At 40.8% G+C, this 18,708-nt stretch overlaps 1 protein-coding gene across 1 annotated transcript; it reads right to left on the bottom strand.

The window, feature by feature from the left end:
* Positions 1-61: 61 nt before the first annotated feature.
* HEBP2 (heme binding protein 2) lies at positions 62-18,225 on the bottom strand. The gene is made up of 5 exons (XM_088141450.1): positions 18,008-18,225; positions 16,776-16,851; positions 9,348-9,483; positions 7,681-7,861; positions 62-4,900 (listed from the first exon to the last, which is right to left on the bottom strand). Exons 2-5 carry the CDS (start codon positions 16,848-16,850, stop codon positions 4,723-4,725), a joined length of 570 nt encoding a protein of 189 aa, XP_087997576.1. The 5' UTR covers position 16,851; positions 18,008-18,225; the 3' UTR covers positions 62-4,722.
* Between the last annotated feature and the right edge of the window lie 483 nt (positions 18,226-18,708).

Genomic DNA, 18,708 nt, shown 5'->3' with positions numbered 1-18,708 from the left:
AATCCAGAGACTATCATTATAATGTAGTTATCAGATGGTGTTTATCTCTTACATGTTTATTCATGTTTCTCTTAAGAGAGAATCCACATAATCAGAAAGATCCAAAAGAAAAAGGAGAACATTCCATGTGTTTCACTTTTGACTTTTTGTGGAGAGAGGGGCTTTGACATTTGCAGTAATGCTCATAATTTCTGAAAGCACGGTGGTTGCTATGAGGGTTCATCAGCATGGTATGGTTTTTTAAACCACATTTTAATTTCAGAATTTCACATAGATAAAATTAACTATCTCCAAATTATCTGTGCACCTTGTTCTGCCTATCTGACTGTAAATTCTATTCCTGTTTAGAGGATAGCTTATGTTACTGTGTTCAAACGCAGCCAGGTGCACTCAGCTCTCAGAATGTTGAGAATTGTTTCCAGCGTTTGTACACATGGGGTCATGAAACACCTACCTACAGTACATATTCTCATTAACCAGGGAGTTTGAAGTAAGCAGGGAAGAGGGAGGGAACAGAGGTTGAAGAAAGCAGAAAGTATGTAGGGCATAAAAGTATACCCCATCACACTTCACCAACTGATATCAAAGGGATAAGGTGAGTTTGTAATAAACCATGTTAAAAGGAACTACCGTATTTTTCCGACTATAAGATGATACTTTTTTCTAAAATCCTTACCCTAAAAACTGAAGGGCGTCTTATTCAAGGAAGTCAGCCGAGAATTGCGCGGTTCCAAACTGCCTATACTTTGTTTCTGCAGAGAGGCTTCCTCCTATTGCTAGCCTCCAATCACGAGTGAAATAGCTTGTCTCCCAAACAGACTTCCTCCAATCACCAGCCTGATGTAACTGACGTCAGCTGATGCTGAACAAACCAATTAGAGGAAGGCTGTTTGCAGAGACAAGCTATCGGCAGTTTCACTCGTGCTTGAATGTAATCAGTTATGCAAAAGAGCCTGGAAATAGAGCTGCAGAGAGACGGTTTGGACCTCCTCCCACCGAGTGTATCAGGTCAATGTTAACTAATTACTAAATAAAAATGTGTTCTGCACTATCTTTAAAATACTGATTTTTTAATTTTGGGCTGGAAAAATGGGGGGCGTCTTGTACATGGGGGCGTCTTATTGTCGGAAAAATACAGTAGTTATGTGGATTCTGTGTCACACTATCCAAAATAGGAAAACTACAACTTAATCCAAAATAAGACTCACAACCTCATAAACTGTTTTACTGAAATCTAGTCTATGGCACTGGCAGCTCTGTATGGTAAACATACACAGAAGAGGCAGGACCAGAGGGTTTGGCTATTGAGCAGATGCAGCAAGCTGTGTGCACATGTGCACGCACGTGTCCATGCGCACGCGTGTGTGTGTGTATATATATATATATATGAATGAATGAAGTGGGTGGGCTGAAGTTCTTGGTCACAACCAGTAGAGTAAGTAATGATAATAGAAACAAGCACTTCTTAATTCTGTGTATAAATATGTATTGAAAAGACTCAATTATTCTTTAATGTAAGTATGTGCAAAATGTTATTCCAGAAACTGAATGTTCCAGGAAACCCCAAAATGTTCTCTTCTTCCTCCAAACTAGGTTTGTCTGGCAGTTTTCTACAAGTTAACTTTCCAGAACTTCACAAACCACTTAACATGCTGGTAGATTTACTTCAGGAAAACTGCTGGATTCCATCCAAACATCTGGATGAGCTTGGTCTTGGGGAAATCTTAACATTCTGGAATTCCATAGAATGTTCTGACCAGAACATTTTTTGATGTACTTACTTGCATGTCCATGCCAGCCATACACAGGACTACCGATATAATGTGTATTGAAACATTACATACTTGCAACACTAAGTTCTTCAAATTATCCAGTAAATTTATACGTTATCTTGTCAGTCCCTAATGTTAGTTTTCATTCTATTTTTTTCCTTGTGCTTCAACCAATGCATATGTACAAAACCTATTAAACCAAGATGTTTTTACAAAATAGCATACTCACCAAATAAGCACTTGTTTCTAATAGCATATATAGTTAATTTGAAAACATAACATCATATATTCTTAGTAAAGCTATAAATATGTGGTTTTAAAAGGCAGAGTTGAATATGTATTTATTAGTAAACCATTTAATTGCTTACAAACAATGTCTAATTTCAGACTCGCCTCTTCTGTTTAGTACTAAAAGCACCTTAAGTGTTTGGTATGGTCAAGCCAACTGTAAGAGGGCATGACATTTTAAAAGCAAGACTTTTATGGTTTGCCACAGTTTAAGAGATTAACGTTCAAAGGAGTATCTTCTCTATTAATCATGACATAAAATTAATATTTCATATATTTTTCAGTTTGTTATTCCCTAGAATATACACAAGCATGAGGAAGAATACAATAGCATTTCATTTAGAAGTAACAATACAATTAGTCGTTTTCCATATTAATTATACTGAATAAAATACAGGATAACTGGGAGAAACGTGTTATGCCTTTTAGCTAAAGTATAAGGATTGAACTCTACATTAATCCAGTTTTTAAAAAAGTGTATAGCATCTTACAAACTTTCACAGATAAAAATACATAGTTTAAAATGCAGTATAGGTGATGGAAATCATACATTAATGATGCATTAATCTATGAGTCTGGAACCCCACATCATCATCTGACCAAATTGTGTTACTTTTCATTATAGCAACATGGATCAGCCATATTGCAAGTTTCCATGATAGAAAAAAAATGCATGCTATATGGAAAACAACAGTATTGAACTATAATGAGCTGGAGTGATAAATTCCCTCCACTATGGCTCTCAAGAGTTCACAAATATTTTCACCAAAAGCAAAACACAAACCAATGTCAGTTGAATCTAAGTATAAATTACTGCTTCAGGCTTGAATATTCTTGAATGTTTATAGCATGCGAATGATCATTTACATACATTGTGGCATCTAATTGTAACAATCAACTGGAAGCTTGTTTTCTAATTGAGGATATTCCCTTCTTAGTTCTGAAATATAGGTAGTCCTCATTCAGTGACTGCCTCAGACAGCGACTGTTCACAGTCACCACGGTGATGAAAAAGTAACTTTGCAACCAATGCCTGCATTTATGACCTTTGCAGGGTTTCTCTCTGTCATGTGTTCACCATTACAGTCAGCTGGTACAGTACTGCCTTGTCCTTTGCCTGACTTGTTCCCCCCCCACCTTTTTTTGCCCCTTTGCAGGGTGGAGAGATTGCTTAAACAAGCTATCTTTCCTGAGATGCTTTTCTCCATCTGCAGCACATCCCCAAAAGGTGCTAACCTAAAGTAAACAAGGTCAGCTGTTACCTTAATTAGTTTATTAGAACCTCCAGCCTGCTAGCCCAGCTATCTGAAACTGACAAGACCCTAATCAGTTTCACACTGAAGGCTTTTGTTTGCTTCCTAGGCCAGCGGCAGCCCCAAGTGCACTAAGCAAACAGCTGGTGCTAGTGCATTCCTTTCAATGTGTATTCCACATTGTGTGCCTGCTTGCTCTCTTGTCATCCCTTCCTCTCCAATGAATGTAAATACAAACATTAATTCTCTTCTTGCTAATTATTCCAGCGCTGGGGTGAGTATTCCAAAGAGCAAGGTAGTGGGGAAGAGGAAAGCTGAAGTAAAATCATAAGCAGTCGCAGTCATGTAATTTTCATTTAATGACCGCTTCACTTAATGACTGAGTCACTGGAACCAATTGCAGTCACTAAACGAGGACTACCTATATATTCAATAATTATTTAGAACAAGCATGGGCAATGTTCAAAGAACTAAGGACCACAGTAGTTTTAAGGAAGTGATAGGGAATGGGAGGCCCCTCTGAAGCAAGCTGCTCTCATTCTCACCCTAAAAACTGCCCCCAAATTCAGCAATGTTTAAAAATCTTCAGCCCAGTGCTTGAAGTTGACACTAGCTCTGTTATCTTTTAGGTAACGTTTTCAAAAGGGTCCAAAGGCACTCTCATTTGGCTAAAGGGGGAAGCATGTAGGGCCTTCTGGGTTACCTTAGGAGAGGGACAGGTATCCTCTTTTTTTGGTAGTTCAAGAGTTGTGCCTTTTCATTTTTTTCCCCCAATGGCCAAGGATCAAGAGGTATGATGGGGGTTGGATGATGAAGCAGGGACATAATTTTCTGCCTCTTTCCCTTCTCTTTGAAAGGAGGGAATATTTGAGGTGGTTTTTTATTTAATTAGTGCATCAAGCCTACCAAAGGTCTTTACGTTTGATTTTGCAGCAAAGATCAGCAGCAAAATAATGCTATTTAGCAGTTTGCCTCCTAATGAAGGAATACCATCTTGGGGACTCCAGAAACAGCTACGGGATTCATGGAGACTCTAGGTTGCCCTACCTGCCTTTCAAATTTACTAACTCCCCAGATTAAGCCTCCAGTTTAGTGGAAAACGTTTGCATAAGCACTACTGTTTTTGTAGAAAGTTCAGTAAAGTTCATAGAAAAGAGAAATTTGTCACACTTTCAAGGTATACTTTGGCTTCTTATTCTCTGGTTCCTAATTACTATTACCATCCTATTATTAGCCATATTGTAGCCAAAAAAAAAAATCCATTTTAAAGCAGCATAGAAATTTAGGCAATGGTAGAAGCAAAGAAATACGTTAGAAAATATACAAAAACACAGCTTTCATATAAGGAAAACTACATTAAGTAGGCATTTAAAAGTTAATACTGTAATCTGTATTGCTGTACTAATATTTTAGCTTTTTCTGATAAGCCAAACTTCATTATGTCTGTTCAGCAATTTAAATGGACTATCGTAACCAGCACTATAATAGACCTTTTCTTGAAATGCTCTTCCATCCCGCTTCAAACTTTCAGCAAGTGCCTGTATTTCATCTTGATTTCTTTTCGCTTTAGCAAATCCTCCAAATGATCTGTTAAGAACAGAAATATACGTATCTTGAGAAAGCAGTACCTAGGCCAACCATACAAAGTCAACACTCAAAGTTAGCATTAATGGAACACTTTCCCAATAGTCAATTTAAGTATTGCTTTGTTTTTAAAAAGTGTTATTCCTAGTTACCTATCATCTGTCCTTTGTTTAATCTGTGTTGTTCCGCCAAGGGCATCCATCCATATGCTACAAAAGGAACAAACCAATATTGCCTCATGATGCTTTCGTATGAACGTGGGAGTGCTGAGCTAATATAAGCAGCCCTGAACACAACCAGCAATGAGACTCATGGGCCAGAGCAGTAACAGGTGGGCCAGTTCCAAAGATGGTTTTAAGAGAAAGAAGAACTGGGAAGGTGCAAATGTAGATTCCTGTAATGGCATGTAAAATACCTTTCCTAGTGTACAGATTTCATCCACAGAATACTGTTTTCATCCCCAATTTCTTTTTAGGATTATTAGTTGCAGAATCATTAGATCTTAAGCAAAGTTGCTCAGAAATTGAGAAACTGTGTATATTACAGCAGGGCAAAAAAGTATTTAGTCAGCCACCAATTGTGCAAGTTCTCCCACGTAAAAAGATGACAGAGGCCTGTAATTTTCATCATAGGTATACCTCAACTATGAGAGACAAAATGAGAAAAAAAATCCAGAAAATCACATTGTCTGATTTTTAAAGAATTTATTTGCAAATCATGGTGGAAAATAAGTATTTGGTCACCTACAAACAAGCAAGATGTCTGGCTCTCACAGACCTGTAACTACTTCTTTAAGAGGCTCCTCTGTCCTCCACTCGTTACCTGTAGTAATGGCACCTGTTTGACCTTGTTATCAGTATAAAAGACACCTGTCCACAACCTCAAACAGTCACACTCCAAATTCCACTATGGCCAAGACCAAAGAGCTGTCGAAGGACACCAGAAACAAAATTGTAGACCTGCACCAGGCTGGGAAGACTGAATCGGCAATAGACAAGCAGCTTGGTGTGAAGAAATTAACTGTGGGAGCAATAATTAGAAAATGGAAGACATACAAGACCACTGATAATCTCCCTCGATCTGGGGCTCCACGCAAGATCTCACCCCATGGGGTCAAAATGATCACAAGAACGGTGAGCAAAAATCCCAGAACCACACGGGGGGACCTAGTGAATGACCTGCAGAGAGCTGGGACCAAGGTAACAAAGGCTACCATCAGTAACACACTATGCCGCCAGGGACTCAAATCCTGCAGTGCCAGATGTGTCCCCCTGCTTAAGCCAGTACATGTCCGGGCCCGTCTGAAGTTTGCTAGAGAGCATTTGGATGATCCAGAAGAGGATTGGGAGAATGTCATATGGTCAGATGAAACCAAAGTAGAACGTTTTGGTCTAAACTCAACTCGTTGTGTTTGGAGGAGAGAGAATGCTGAGTTGCATCCAAAGAACACCATACCTACTGTGAAGTATGGGGGTGGAAACATCATGCTTTGGGGCTGTTTTTCTGCAAAGGGACCAGGACGACTGATCCGTGTAAAGGAAAGAATGAATGGGGCCATGTATCGTGAGATTTGGAGTGAACACCTCCTTCCATCAGCAAGGGCATTGAAGATGAAACGTGGCTGGGTCTTTCAGCATGACAATGATCCCAAACACACCGCCCGGGCAACGAAGGAGTGGCTTTGTAAGAAGCATTTCAAGGTCCTGGAGTGGCCTAGCCAGTCTCCAGATCTCAACCCCATGGAAAACCTTTGGAGGGAGTTGAAAGTCCATGTTGCCCAGCAACAGCCCCAAAACATCACTGCTCTAGAGGAGATCTGCATGGAGGAATGGGCCAAAATACCAGCAACAGTGTGTGAAAACCTTGTGAAGACTTACAGAAAACGTTTGACCTCTGTCATTGCCAACAAAGGATATATAACAAAGTATTGAGATGAACTTTTGATATTGACCAAATACTTATTTTCCACCATGATTTGCAAATAAATTCTTTAAAAATCAGACAATGTGATTTTCTGGATTTTTTTCCCCATTTTGTCTCTCATAGTTGAGGTATACCTATGATGAAAATTACAGGCCTCTCTCATCTTTTTAAGTGGGAGAACTTGCACAATTGGTGGCTGACTAAATACTTTTTTGCCCCACTGTATCTGAGAAGTTTTTCAAACTTTTGATTTTAGCAGGTTTTTTAAAAATCCCAGAATATTTTAAACTATATACAACATATTTTATTTACCACAAGGTGGCAGACAACAGTTATTAACAGACAGCGGTAAATTGCTTTCAGCCCTAATATAGTTCATTACAACCAATTAACTGTTGTGTACAAGAGTTATCTTTCACCCCAACTGATTAAACATCAGCATATTGAGATTGCTAAGTAGAAAGGGGGGGGGAACCTCCTTTCTTTCATACATCCCAACTGGCCAGTTAATAATCTGCAGCAGATATGGAATATTTAGACATTTGAGGGAATATTTAGACATTTGAACAGGGACTGTGTTAAATGTATAGATTTAATTTTTTTTTTATTAAACTTCAAAAATATTGCTATCAACATTTCCTTTAAATATGAGCGACGTGCAGAGACCTAGTCTAATCCAGACAAGCAGCACTAACCATGAGTACTAACACTACTTCTATTAGTAGTCCCTAAGGACTCCACTACTTTTATTGTAAGGTTACAGTAACAGAATCTTGCAAGAGATGAATGTACATCTCTCCCCCCTTGTCTTTACAGTCCAAGGAACTAGGGAGGGTCCCTTTGGAGAGGCCAACATTTACCTGACAAACACCGTAATTCCTGGCTTGGTTTCGATGAAGACATCTGCTTCTGAAGGCTTGGGTGGGTTTGCCTGGTACTGAGATGGTAAATAAAAGGCAACTGTTGTGACGGACTCACTGAACGGGCCAGCCCCTGGCTGGACATAGCATGTCACTGGAGCTGTCATAGCTATCTTTGTTCCTGCAAAAGGCAGGAATAAGAGTGTTATTAGCCCTACCAAGAAGCACATTAAAGGCACTGCTGAACATTAAGGAATAAGTCCTAAAATTAGGATGCTAAATTCCTGACATTTCTCTTAACTCATACATTAAATAATACTATCATTAGCCAAAAGTAATGATTAAAATAGTTTAATTCTGGGAAAACATATAGCTCAATATTAACTACATAGGAAATAAATATAACCCAATGACTAGCCTTAAGCTAACTCAATCAAAACAGCAAATATATCTACTATGCTTTCTGGGCAGAAATCCAATTAACCTACAAATGAGGTAATTTTATTTGGAAATATTTAAAAATGCACCTGACAACTATTGTAGAAGAATGGTTCCAACGCAATTATTAAATATTTTTGCAATTTGTAAACAAACATTTAGAGGATTGAGGCAATTTGTCCATACTATAGTTTGCAAAATGAATGTCCTCAGAATGATTACTTTTCTAGCAGCTGTATCTTATCTTTATACTATATGTTTATACACATTTCTTCTAGTGCGATTTTCACAGTGACGCATCATAACATAGAATAACCAACATTCCAAATTACTCTCTGAAAGTATCAAATGCTCTGCTGAGAATGAAGCATTTACACATCTTCCAACTGCACAAGATATTTCAATATGTTTACAATATTAGGGTTACTAGATCTGGGTTGCGGAAGCCAAGTGGCCATTAGAAGGCAACAAAGAGATATAGATAATCTTTTCCTCTCATGCAGAGTTTTGGATTTGCTAGTCCTAATAACTACGCAAATAAGAAACAAATATATGTGATTTACTGCATGGGAGAATTGATATGGCTGATTAAGAGATAAATACCCATTTTAACTAGAATCATCCATTTCAGGGTCCACCTATTCAGATAAGCATGCAAATTCCTAGTCTTGGTTATTTCCTCCAATATCCTGATAACAGTATTTCCTGTTAAAGCTCTCAAAAAGTTTCAGTCAATACTTTTGTCATGAATCACCGGAATTTACCATTCAAGTACTCATCTGGAAAAAAAAATTCTACCCAAATTCAAGAAGACATTGTATTACAAAATTGTGTACCCTGGATGCTTAATATAAACAGGTTCATTCGATTCAGCAACTTACAGGGCTAGAAACATATTTTGCTTTAGTGAAAGCTATGATTAAGCTCTTTAAAATCTTAATCATATAAAAGTTACCATAAGGGCTGCATATAAGAACTTACTTATTCTTTATCCCTGTTTCAAAATATCTAGCAGAAATATTTGCATATGCTTTTACTCCAAAAAATAAAGAAAACAACTTCTAATAAAAGATTTTAGAATATGCACATGGGACATCTAAGGAGCCAAAACATTTTGGGAAATGATGAAATGTGTGTGCCTGGCATTTATTTTTTCCTTGTCAAAGAAAGAGGAACAACTGCAAGAAAATATGATACATAAATTGGCCCCAATACCTCCTGTATATTACCTTTTTCATTCTTGCCCTTAATATAGTTAAAGAGCTTCATGAAGCCAGTATTGATGGCTGCATCCCAGTCTATGGTTTTAAGAGATGTGCATACCCATTTGGCAGGTTCATACTGTCGAATTTCATAATCAGATGCCTTAAAAAAAAAAACATGACAAATCATGACATTGTTACATAATAATTTCCATACTATAAACTCTGAAGGAATTCATTAAAGTGAAGTTAGAACAGAAATTAAGCTATGGTCTGTTAGGTAGTGCAAGGGTTATTGTGTCGGTTTAAGACTGGGAAGACCCACGTTTAACCACAAAGCTCATTCAATAACTTTGAGTCAGCCATACTGCCTCACTGTGTTGTGAGAATAAATGTGTTAGCTAGAGCTCATTGGAAGAAAAGTGGAATGTAAATGTAGTAAATAAACAGTAAAACAAATAAAGGATAGAACATCTTCAGACAGGGGGCATTGTACTGATAGACGGACTATTTGAAACCACTTTTCCAAATTTATTTCAAAAGTGTTTACTACTGCTATCCTGCAGTCTGATCTTACACTACACCCTTGCTCAGTTGTTGTTTAGTCGTTAAGTCGTGTCCGACTCTTCGTGACCCCATGAACCATATTGCGCCAGGCCTTCCTGTCCTTCACTGCCTCCCTGAGTTTGCTCAGTTTCATGCTTATTGCTTCAGTGATGCTATCTAACCATCTCATCCTCTGCCGTCCTCTTCTCCTTTTGCCTTCAATCTTTCCCAGCATCAGGGTCTTCTCCAAAGAGATCTCTCTTCGCATTAGGTGACCAAAGCATCTGAGCTTGAACTTCATTATCGATCCTTCCAATGAGCAATCAGGGTTGATTTCCTTTAAGATTGACTGGTTTGACCTCCTAGCAGTCCAGGGGACTCTCAAGAGTCTTCTCCAGCACCACAGTTCAAAGGCATCAATTCTTCGGCGCTCAGCCTTCTTTATGGTCCAGCTCTCACAGCCATACATTACTACTGGAAAAACCATAGCTTTGACTATGCGGATCTTTGTTGGCAAGGTGACATCTCTGCTTTTTAATATGCTATCTAGGCTTGCCATAGCTTTCCTCCCAAGGAGCAAGCGTCTTTTAATTTCATGGCTGCAGTCTCCATCTGCAGTGATCTTGGAGCCCAAATAAATGAAGTCTGTTATTGCTTCCATTTCTACCCCTTCTATTTGCCAGGAATTGATGGGTTCAGATGCCATGATCTTAGTTTTTTTAATGTTGAGTTTCAAGCCAGCTTTCGCACTCTCCTCTTTCACCCTCATCAAGAGGCTCTTTAGTTCTTCTTCACTTTCTGCCATTAGGGTGGTATCGTCTGCATATCTGAGGTTGTTGATGATTCTCCCTGCAATCTTAATTCCGGCTTGTGATTCTTCCAGCCTGGCATTTCTCATGATGTACTCTGCATATAGGTTAAATAAGCAGGGTGACAGTATACAGCCTTGTCGTACACCTTTCCCTATTTTGAACCAATCGGTGTTCCATGACTGGTTCTAACTGTTGCTTCTTGGCCCGCATACAGATTTCTCAGGAGACAGGTAAGGTGGTCTGGTACTCCCATCTCTTTAAGAATTTGCCACAGTTTGTTGTGATCCACACAATCAAAGACTTTTGCATAGTCAATGAAGCAGAAGTAGATATTTTTCTGGAACTCTCGTGCTTTCTCCATGATCCAGCGAATGTTGGCGATTTGATCTCTAGTTCTTCTGCCTCTTCGAAACCCAGCTTGTACATCCGGTAGTTCTCGGTTCATGTATTGCTGAAGCCTAGCTTGTAGGATTTTGAGCATAATCTTGCTAGCATGTGAAATGAGTGCAATTGTGCGATAGTTTGAGCATTCTTTGGCATTGCCCTTCTTTGGAATTGGAACATAAACTGACCTTTTCCAATCCCATGGCCACTGTTGCGTTTTCCAAACTTGCTGGCATATTGAGTGCAGCACTTTAACATCATCGTCTTTTAGTATTTTAAATAACTCAGCTGGAATACTGGTCATCTCCACTAGCTTTGTTGTTAGCAATGCTTCCTAAGGCCCACTTGACTTCACTCTCTAGGATGTCTGGCTCAAGGTCAGTGATCACACCAGCATGGACATCAGGGACATGAAGATCTTTCTTGTATAGTTCTTCTGTGTATTCTTGCCACCTCTTCTTAATCTCTTCTGCTTCTGTTAGGTCCCTGCCTTTTTTGTCCTTTATCATGCCCATCTTTGCGCTAAACGTTCCTTTCATATCTCCAATTTTCTTGTAGAGATCTCTAGTCTTCCCCATTCTATTGTTTTCCTCGATTTCTTTGCATTGTTCATTTAAGAAGGCCTTCTTATCTCTCCTTGCTATTCTCTGGAAATCTGCATTCAGTTGCTTATATCTTTCCCTTTCACCCTTGCTTTTCGCATTCCTTCTTTCCACAGCTATTGTAAAGCCTCATCAGACAGCCATTTTGCTTTCTTGCATTTCTTTTTCTTTGGGATGGTTTTAGTTGCTGCCTCCTGTACAATGTTACGGACCTCCGTCCATAGTTCTTCAGGCACTCTGTCTACCAAATCTAATCCTCTAAATCTATTCATCACCTTCACTGTGTACTCACAAGGAATATGATCTAAGTCATACCTGAGTGGTCTAGTGGTTTTCCCTACATTCTTCAATTTAAGCCTAAATTTTGCAGTAAGAAGCTCATGATCTGAGCCACAGTCAGCTCCTGGTCTTGTTTTTGCTGTCTGTATAGAGCTTCTCCATCTTTGGCTGCAAAGTATATAATCAATCTGGTTTCGGTATTGACCATCTGGTGATGTCCATGTGTAGAGTCGTCTCTTGTGTTGTTGGAAAAGAGTGTTTGCTATGACTAGCTTGTTCTCTTGACAGAACTCTATTAGCCTTTGCCCTGCTTCATTTTGTACTCCAAGGCCAAACTTGCCTGTTATTCCGATTACTCCTTGACTTCCTACTTTAGCATTCCAATCCCCTATGATGAAAAGGACATCTTTTTTTGGTGCTAGTTCTAGAAGGTGTTGTAGGTCTTCATAGAAGCGGTCAACTTCAGCTTCTTTGTCATCAGTGGTTGGGGCATAGACTTGGATGACTGTGTTGTTGAATGGTTTGCCTTGGATACGCACTGAGATCATTCTGTCGTTTTTGAGGTTGTACCCCATTACTGCCTTTCCCACTCTCTTATTGACTATGAGTGCAACTCCATTTCTTCTAAGGGTTTCTTGCCCACAGTAGTAGATATAATGGTCACCCGAATTAAATTCACCCATTCCCGTCCATTTCAGTTCGCTGATTCCCAAGATGTCGACGTTCAATCTTGTCATCTCATGTTTGACCACATCCAGCTTGCCTTGGTTCATAGATCTTACATTCCAGGTACCTATACAATATTGTTCTTTACAGCATCGGACCTTCTTTTCGCTTCCAGATACATCCACAGCTGAACGTCCTTTCGGCTTTGGCCCAGCCGCTTCACTCTTTCTGGAGCTACTTGGAAATGCCCTCCGCTCTTCCCCAGTAGCATATTGGACACCTTCCGACCTGAGGGGCTCATCTTCCGGCATCATATCTTTTAGCCTTTTAACATTGTCCATGGGGTTTTCTTGGCAAGGATACTGGAGTGGGTTGCCATTTCCTTCTCCAGTGGACCACATTTTGTCAGAACTCTCTGTCATGACCTGTCCGTCTTGGGTGGCCCTGCACGGTATAGCTCATGGCTTCACTGAGTTACGCAAGCCCCTTCGCCACGACAAGGCAGTGATCCATGAAGGGGACCCTTGCTCAGAATACAGCCCAATTAGGTATTATGGCTGTGCAGACATCAAAAACTATTTGAAAGAAGAGCTTTGCAAATGCTGTGAGCATATGCACCGCACTTCTCTGCTAGTCATTCAAGCAGCCCAACTTTTTCCAGGCTGAAAAAAGAGCTGCTTTAAGGAATTCTTAAAGCATCATGACTCTTAAGGCATCAGCTCTATTGAGAAAAACCTGCTGCTTTCATGAGCCAGAGGTGTTCTGCTCATGCAGACTTGAATCATTTCTTCAAACTTTTTCAAAAACATGCATGGCCCTATTGGACATTACTCACGGATGCATTTAATGCTGTGATATTTTAAAAATTAGAAGTGGCTAAGAAAGGTTGTGATTCAAGCAAAGAAATGAGGGTGAGCTACTATCTTCCTCTACCATCAGCCATGTGCTCAGTCAAAATCCCACCTAGCTGCTTTTCCTGCTTCAAAGGGAAAACACACCCTTCTTTGTGGTAGAAAGGCTTAGAAAAAATTACTTTGAGTGGGGAAGAATTACTACAGGGGAAAGAATTAAAGATAGAAGAGATCTATCCTTCTCCATCCCAGTGTCAGCTCTCTGATTTTTAAAAAAGGGAGAATATTGGATAGATTTGCTCTTTACTTTGACAGTAATCCCAAGTGATACTCATAGGGTTGGAGCACCTTCCAAACTGTAGAGGCCATAGTTCCCAGAACTGCAGCCAACAAGGCTACCCTGGCTGCAATTCTGGGTTTTGCCCTCCACATACTTGACAGGTGCCAGGTTAGGACAGGCTGGTCTCCTGACAGATATCTAAATAGAGTACAGACAGTCCTTGGCTTATGTCCATTTGTTCAGCGACTGTTCAAAGTTACGGTGGCACTGAAAAAATGGATGTATGACTGATCCTCGAAGTTCTGGCCATCATAGCATCCCTGCAGTCATGTGATCACGGCTCACAATTATGACGTTGCAGGGAGCTGCAGACATGTAACTGCCTTATGCAACCTTCTCTGCCGGCTTCTCACAAGCACAGTCAATGGGGAAGCTGGCAGGGAAGGTCGCAAGTTGGTCCTGTAAGTCACCCTGGCTTGCTTGTGCTGCATCCTTCACCCCATGGCCTTCCTGCGCTCATGTGGTGCCACAGTACCCCCCTCCCCTGGCCTCCCCCAACTCACATGCAGCTTGTGCCAGGCCTCCCAGGCCTCCTCCACCCCCCCACCCCCCCGCTGCAGCATCCCCGTGCTCCTTACCTGGGACTCCTGCCACTTCCCACTTAATGACCCATGTGTTTTGGGATTATGAGGGCAACAGGGATTCCTGGGATTGTTGTCGCTAGGCAATGTGGTCACGTGATGTCACACTTTATGACCGCATCACTTAGCAACAGCAATTCCAGTCCCAATTGCTGTCATAACCTGAGGACTACCTGTAGCTTAAGCCTGGATGGTTAATACCTGAAATCCAATTTTTCTCTAATAATAACTGAATCCAAGTATGAAGACTGATTGATTTCCTAATTCGCTATTTTTTAATATTTCACTGTTAATTTGATTCAAGATGAGTAGACAAAGTTAATTTGACTCTCATAATCACAAGCTGATGAAGCTAGCAACTGAAATATACTTCAACACTTTGTTGAAGCGTTGCCCTCCACCTTCTCTAAGAACAGCAGGCTAGCTTTCAGCACCAAGAATAGGGCGGAAGAAGCACGCAGCTCTAACACCCAGCACCTTGCTCCACCTGCTCCTACATCATATGAATAGATCAACACAGATGCACTTGTATTGCCAGTTGAACCATAGACCTGGGCTGGCTATCTCTGTCGACTCAATCACCAGAAGTCTTTTTCAGGGACATGGTCAGTCTTTCTTTGGAAGAAAGTGACTGACACGACTTACATGAGAAGACAGCCCAGGAAATCAGTATGCAAGGACTGCTGCTGCCAAAGTCCACACTCAGGATGGTGGAACAACTGGGAAGCTCAGGAAGTATGGCCAATGAGAGTGCAACTGGAGTATCCTGGAGCTTCCTATCTAAGAAGACCACCTCACATTACTTAATGATAGGGCTGCTCCCAAGGAGGATCTAATTTATGCACTGCATAATGTGAATGCATACAAAAGAGAGGAGGGCAGAATATAGGGTGTGGAATATCACCAGGGGCGGGGGGAAAGGTGGGAGGGAGTGTAGAGAGCCAAGAAAACTAGACAGAAACAATGATGATCACATAAACTGAACACATTTCATGCCAGGAAACAGTGAAAGTGTTGGAAAGAAGCTCAGGCGGACTCCTCCCTAATTCACTAGTCTGCCTCCTGATTTGGCCTACCTCAAAGGGCTGTCAGGGGGACGCGGTGGCGCAGCGGCTTAATGACGCTGAAAGTTGCCAACCAGAAATGGTCGACACTTCAGCGGTTCGAGCCCAGCCTTCGCGTAGTAGAGTGAGCTCCTGCTTCCTCCCCCAGTTCCTGTCAACCCAACAGTTTGAAAACTCACGTGAGTAGATAAATGGGGACTCTCACTCCGGTGGGAGGAAAAATGCTGGTGGCGCCTTGCAAAAGGAGTCAGGAGCAGTTGCCAGTAGCGCGGAAGCCGTGCTCGCCCAAAAAAGGCACGAAGCAACGGAAACCCCGCCTCCTGCGCTCGCCAGCTGGGCTCTGCTCTAGGAAGGAGGCACTGGCAAACCACTTCCGAAACACCTTGCCTTGAAAACTGCGAAGGATTTGTCCAAAAGCAGTCACTGCAGAGTCGGTAACGACTGAGTGCAGATAAAAAAAAAAAGGCTGTCAAGGGGTGGGGCTATATGAAATTAAGTTGGAAATTCATATTGTCCCTTTAATATTGCTTTTTCTGGGATATTCACATCTACAACAGCATACATCTTGTGATAACTTATGCAAAGTTAGCACCAATGATGCAGATTTTATGGCATGGCTACACTGAACTAGTGGCAGTTGTCCTAGAAAACTTTTTTTTTAATTATTTTACTGTATTGTATTATTATAAAACATAAGTAGTACATTATATTATTTGGGTACAGTAGTATGTATACAGTATTGACTAGAGATTATTAACACTCTAAGATTTAGATAATTTAAACCTTTTAAGATAAAGATGCTTATATCACTAAACTAAAATGTTAATGTTGATAAGCATAAGGTTATTTAAATTTTACATCCAAAGCTAAATGTGGCATTCATAAACAACTGCAAAATATATCGAACTATTTGTTATACAATAAAGGTTTCTGTGTTAAGCTTAATACTAAGGTCTCCATTGTGTTGTTACTTACTGTTTGTACATATTAAAGGGGAAAAAAAGAGACAAAACAAAATAAAATAAACAACAAAAAGTTAAAAAAAAAAGCTATTCAGTTTCCAACTTCCCCCTTTTTGTGCCTCTACCAATTTGCAGTGTTTATATGCATTTAGACCCCCTTAGAAGTGTGCTAGGAAATTTTTGCCATCTATTGTTCCAAAGCACACATTATGGATTTAGCACCTACAATCTCTTTGGGGTATTTAGAAACATCTGGAACCTTTATGTGGCCTGCAAATATCTCAAGACAACCTTGAGAATCGTTCCCGCTAATTCTTGAATGAGGTAGGTTTCTCTGAACCAAGGCTGGAAATGGAAACATTAGTCACCTGATTCGGTAATGCAGTCCACTTAGGCATCTCCAAGCCAGTGGAGAAAAGGGCTTGCTTTATAGTCTTCAACATCCTATATAAACAAAAGGAACACAGTTATAGGAGTTCTTCTATATTCTGGGTTAAACCTGTAGGTTAATAAAGCTTTTGGCAGAGGATCTGCAAAGGATATTCGCTTCTAAGTTTTTAATAACTGCAACATAAACAAAACATTTTATTCTCATCTCTTCAACTTATTAAGCTGATGAAATGAAGAAAACCTACGGATAAGGGAATGAGGAAAGGAGTTTTGAGTAACAAGACTGCAAGCAAATATGTCTGCAGAAACAGCTAAACTGACTTGTTTGATTAAGGAGGGAACTACAGTTACTTTTATAAAAGACTGGAAACCCTCTATGGCCTTTTTGCTGAAAATGGATAAAAATGAACTGGTGATTTTAGGATTTATTGATTAAAAAGGTTTGTTTATGAGAAGAAGGGAACCATGATATTTAATATAGACAGGTGGAGATGGTAATTACTGCATTTGTAACTGCTGCAAAGAAGATCAGAAGTTGCTTCCTTAGATACTTTTTCTTTTCCTTTTGTTATCTTTCACTTTTTCTTTTACTCCTTTATATTTTCTTTATTTTTTTACTTTTTCTTTTATGTTTCTGTAGTTTTTTAAGCCTATGTAAAATCCTCTCATAATAAAAATTACTTTAAAAAAACTGTAGGCACAGATATGGCCTGAAAACAACTTCCTGGGTTGAGGTTTGCTCTGAGACACCCTGTTCTTTTAACTGTACTTGCATACTGTCCTTCCCAGCCCCCTGTTGATTAATTTGCACCCATCTCCCTTGGTAGAACCCTCAAGGCTGAAGTCCCACTCCTGAATATGTATTTACCATTCCTTAAGTTGGTAACTTTTGCATTCAATCACAGAAGCGCTTGTGCTTCAGAATGGGCCCCGATTCAACCGGTGTAGCATTTATTCTGCGTGCCACTGAGAAGCAGGGCAAAACTCCTTTCGATTCAAGGAACAGAGTCCCTATCCGGGAGTGCTTCACAACTGCAGTGCATCCTGCCTAGTTCGCTTTATTCCTTCAGCAGATGGGTAACCTGGCCCCTTTCGGATTTCTGGGAGTTCACATGGGACAGCAGGACCAAGGGGGAAAGGCCTATGGGAGGTGTAGTTCAAAACAGAGGGGGAACCAGACTGCCTACCCCTACCTTTCGCCCAAACTCACCTTTCAGTTAGCCTCTTCTCTGGTCCCCAACCAGGAGCTTGCAGAAGGCAACAGCGTTTTGGGGCATAACCTTTCTAGCCAAGAGAGTCGTGGGGCGCGGCGGGGCGGGGCGGCCCGGCTCAGGATGGAGAGAACAATTATCCTCCGCACCCCCGAAAAATAGTAGAAAGCATCTGCTGGTCACGGCGGGGGTGGGGGTGGGGATACGGAGAATTTGGCTTTCTGATTGGTTGCGAATGGGCGGTATCTGCGCACGTGGGGGGCTTTAAGGGACCCTAGGCTGGCTGTTTTGCTGGGTGGAGAAAGGGGCGGGAAAAAGCTTTTTTTTATTTGGTGGCGCTTGGTGTGGGATGTCGCTTGTGGTGGCACGGTCTCTCGGGGAAAGAAAGAGTGAGCTCATGGCCTCTTGTCATATGCCCAAAGGGGGAAGGGAGGGGAGGGGAGGGGGAGATGAAAAGGACTCTTTGAAGCAGAAGGCATTAGTGTTTCTCTCGCCTGCTCACTCCCACAGCGCTGCATTTCTTTTCGCTGAGGAAATACTGTATTTCGACGGGGCGGGGGTAGCTTTCCCCTCGGCCAAGGGCGTTTCTCGCATTCGAAGATGCGGAGGAAACTTGGGCACGCGGAGCTGCGCCCTCCCCGTGTTAAAGTACAAACTGGATGTTCATTCCATAGCTTCGTTTTGGATTGCAGGAAAGCTT

This window comes from Python bivittatus, unplaced genomic scaffold (assembly GCF_059951505.1).
Source record: "Python bivittatus isolate LINGU-HERP-01145 unplaced genomic scaffold, Pbiv_v1 ctg000020_np1212, whole genome shotgun sequence".
Lineage (NCBI taxonomy): Eukaryota > Metazoa > Chordata > Lepidosauria > Squamata > Pythonidae > Python > Python bivittatus.
Note: the sequence above shows the minus strand (reverse complement) of the source record. Positions and strands in the feature narration are given on the sequence as shown.

What these genes read in the sequence shown, in the direction of transcription:
- HEBP2 (XM_088141450.1), bottom strand. Translation starts at nt 16,850, where the DNA reads ATGTTGAAGACTATAAAGCAAGCCCTTTTCTCCACTGGCTTGGAGATG. An exon ending in GGACTGCATTACCGAATCAG is followed by an intron (nt 9,484 to 16,775) that starts GTGACTAATGTT and finishes TTTTTTTTTAAG; the next exon opens with GCATCTGATTATGAAATTCG. An exon ending in TAAGGGCAAGAATGAAAAAG is followed by an intron (nt 7,862 to 9,347) that starts GTAATATACAGG and finishes TGCCTTTTGCAG; the next exon opens with GAACAAAGATAGCTATGACA.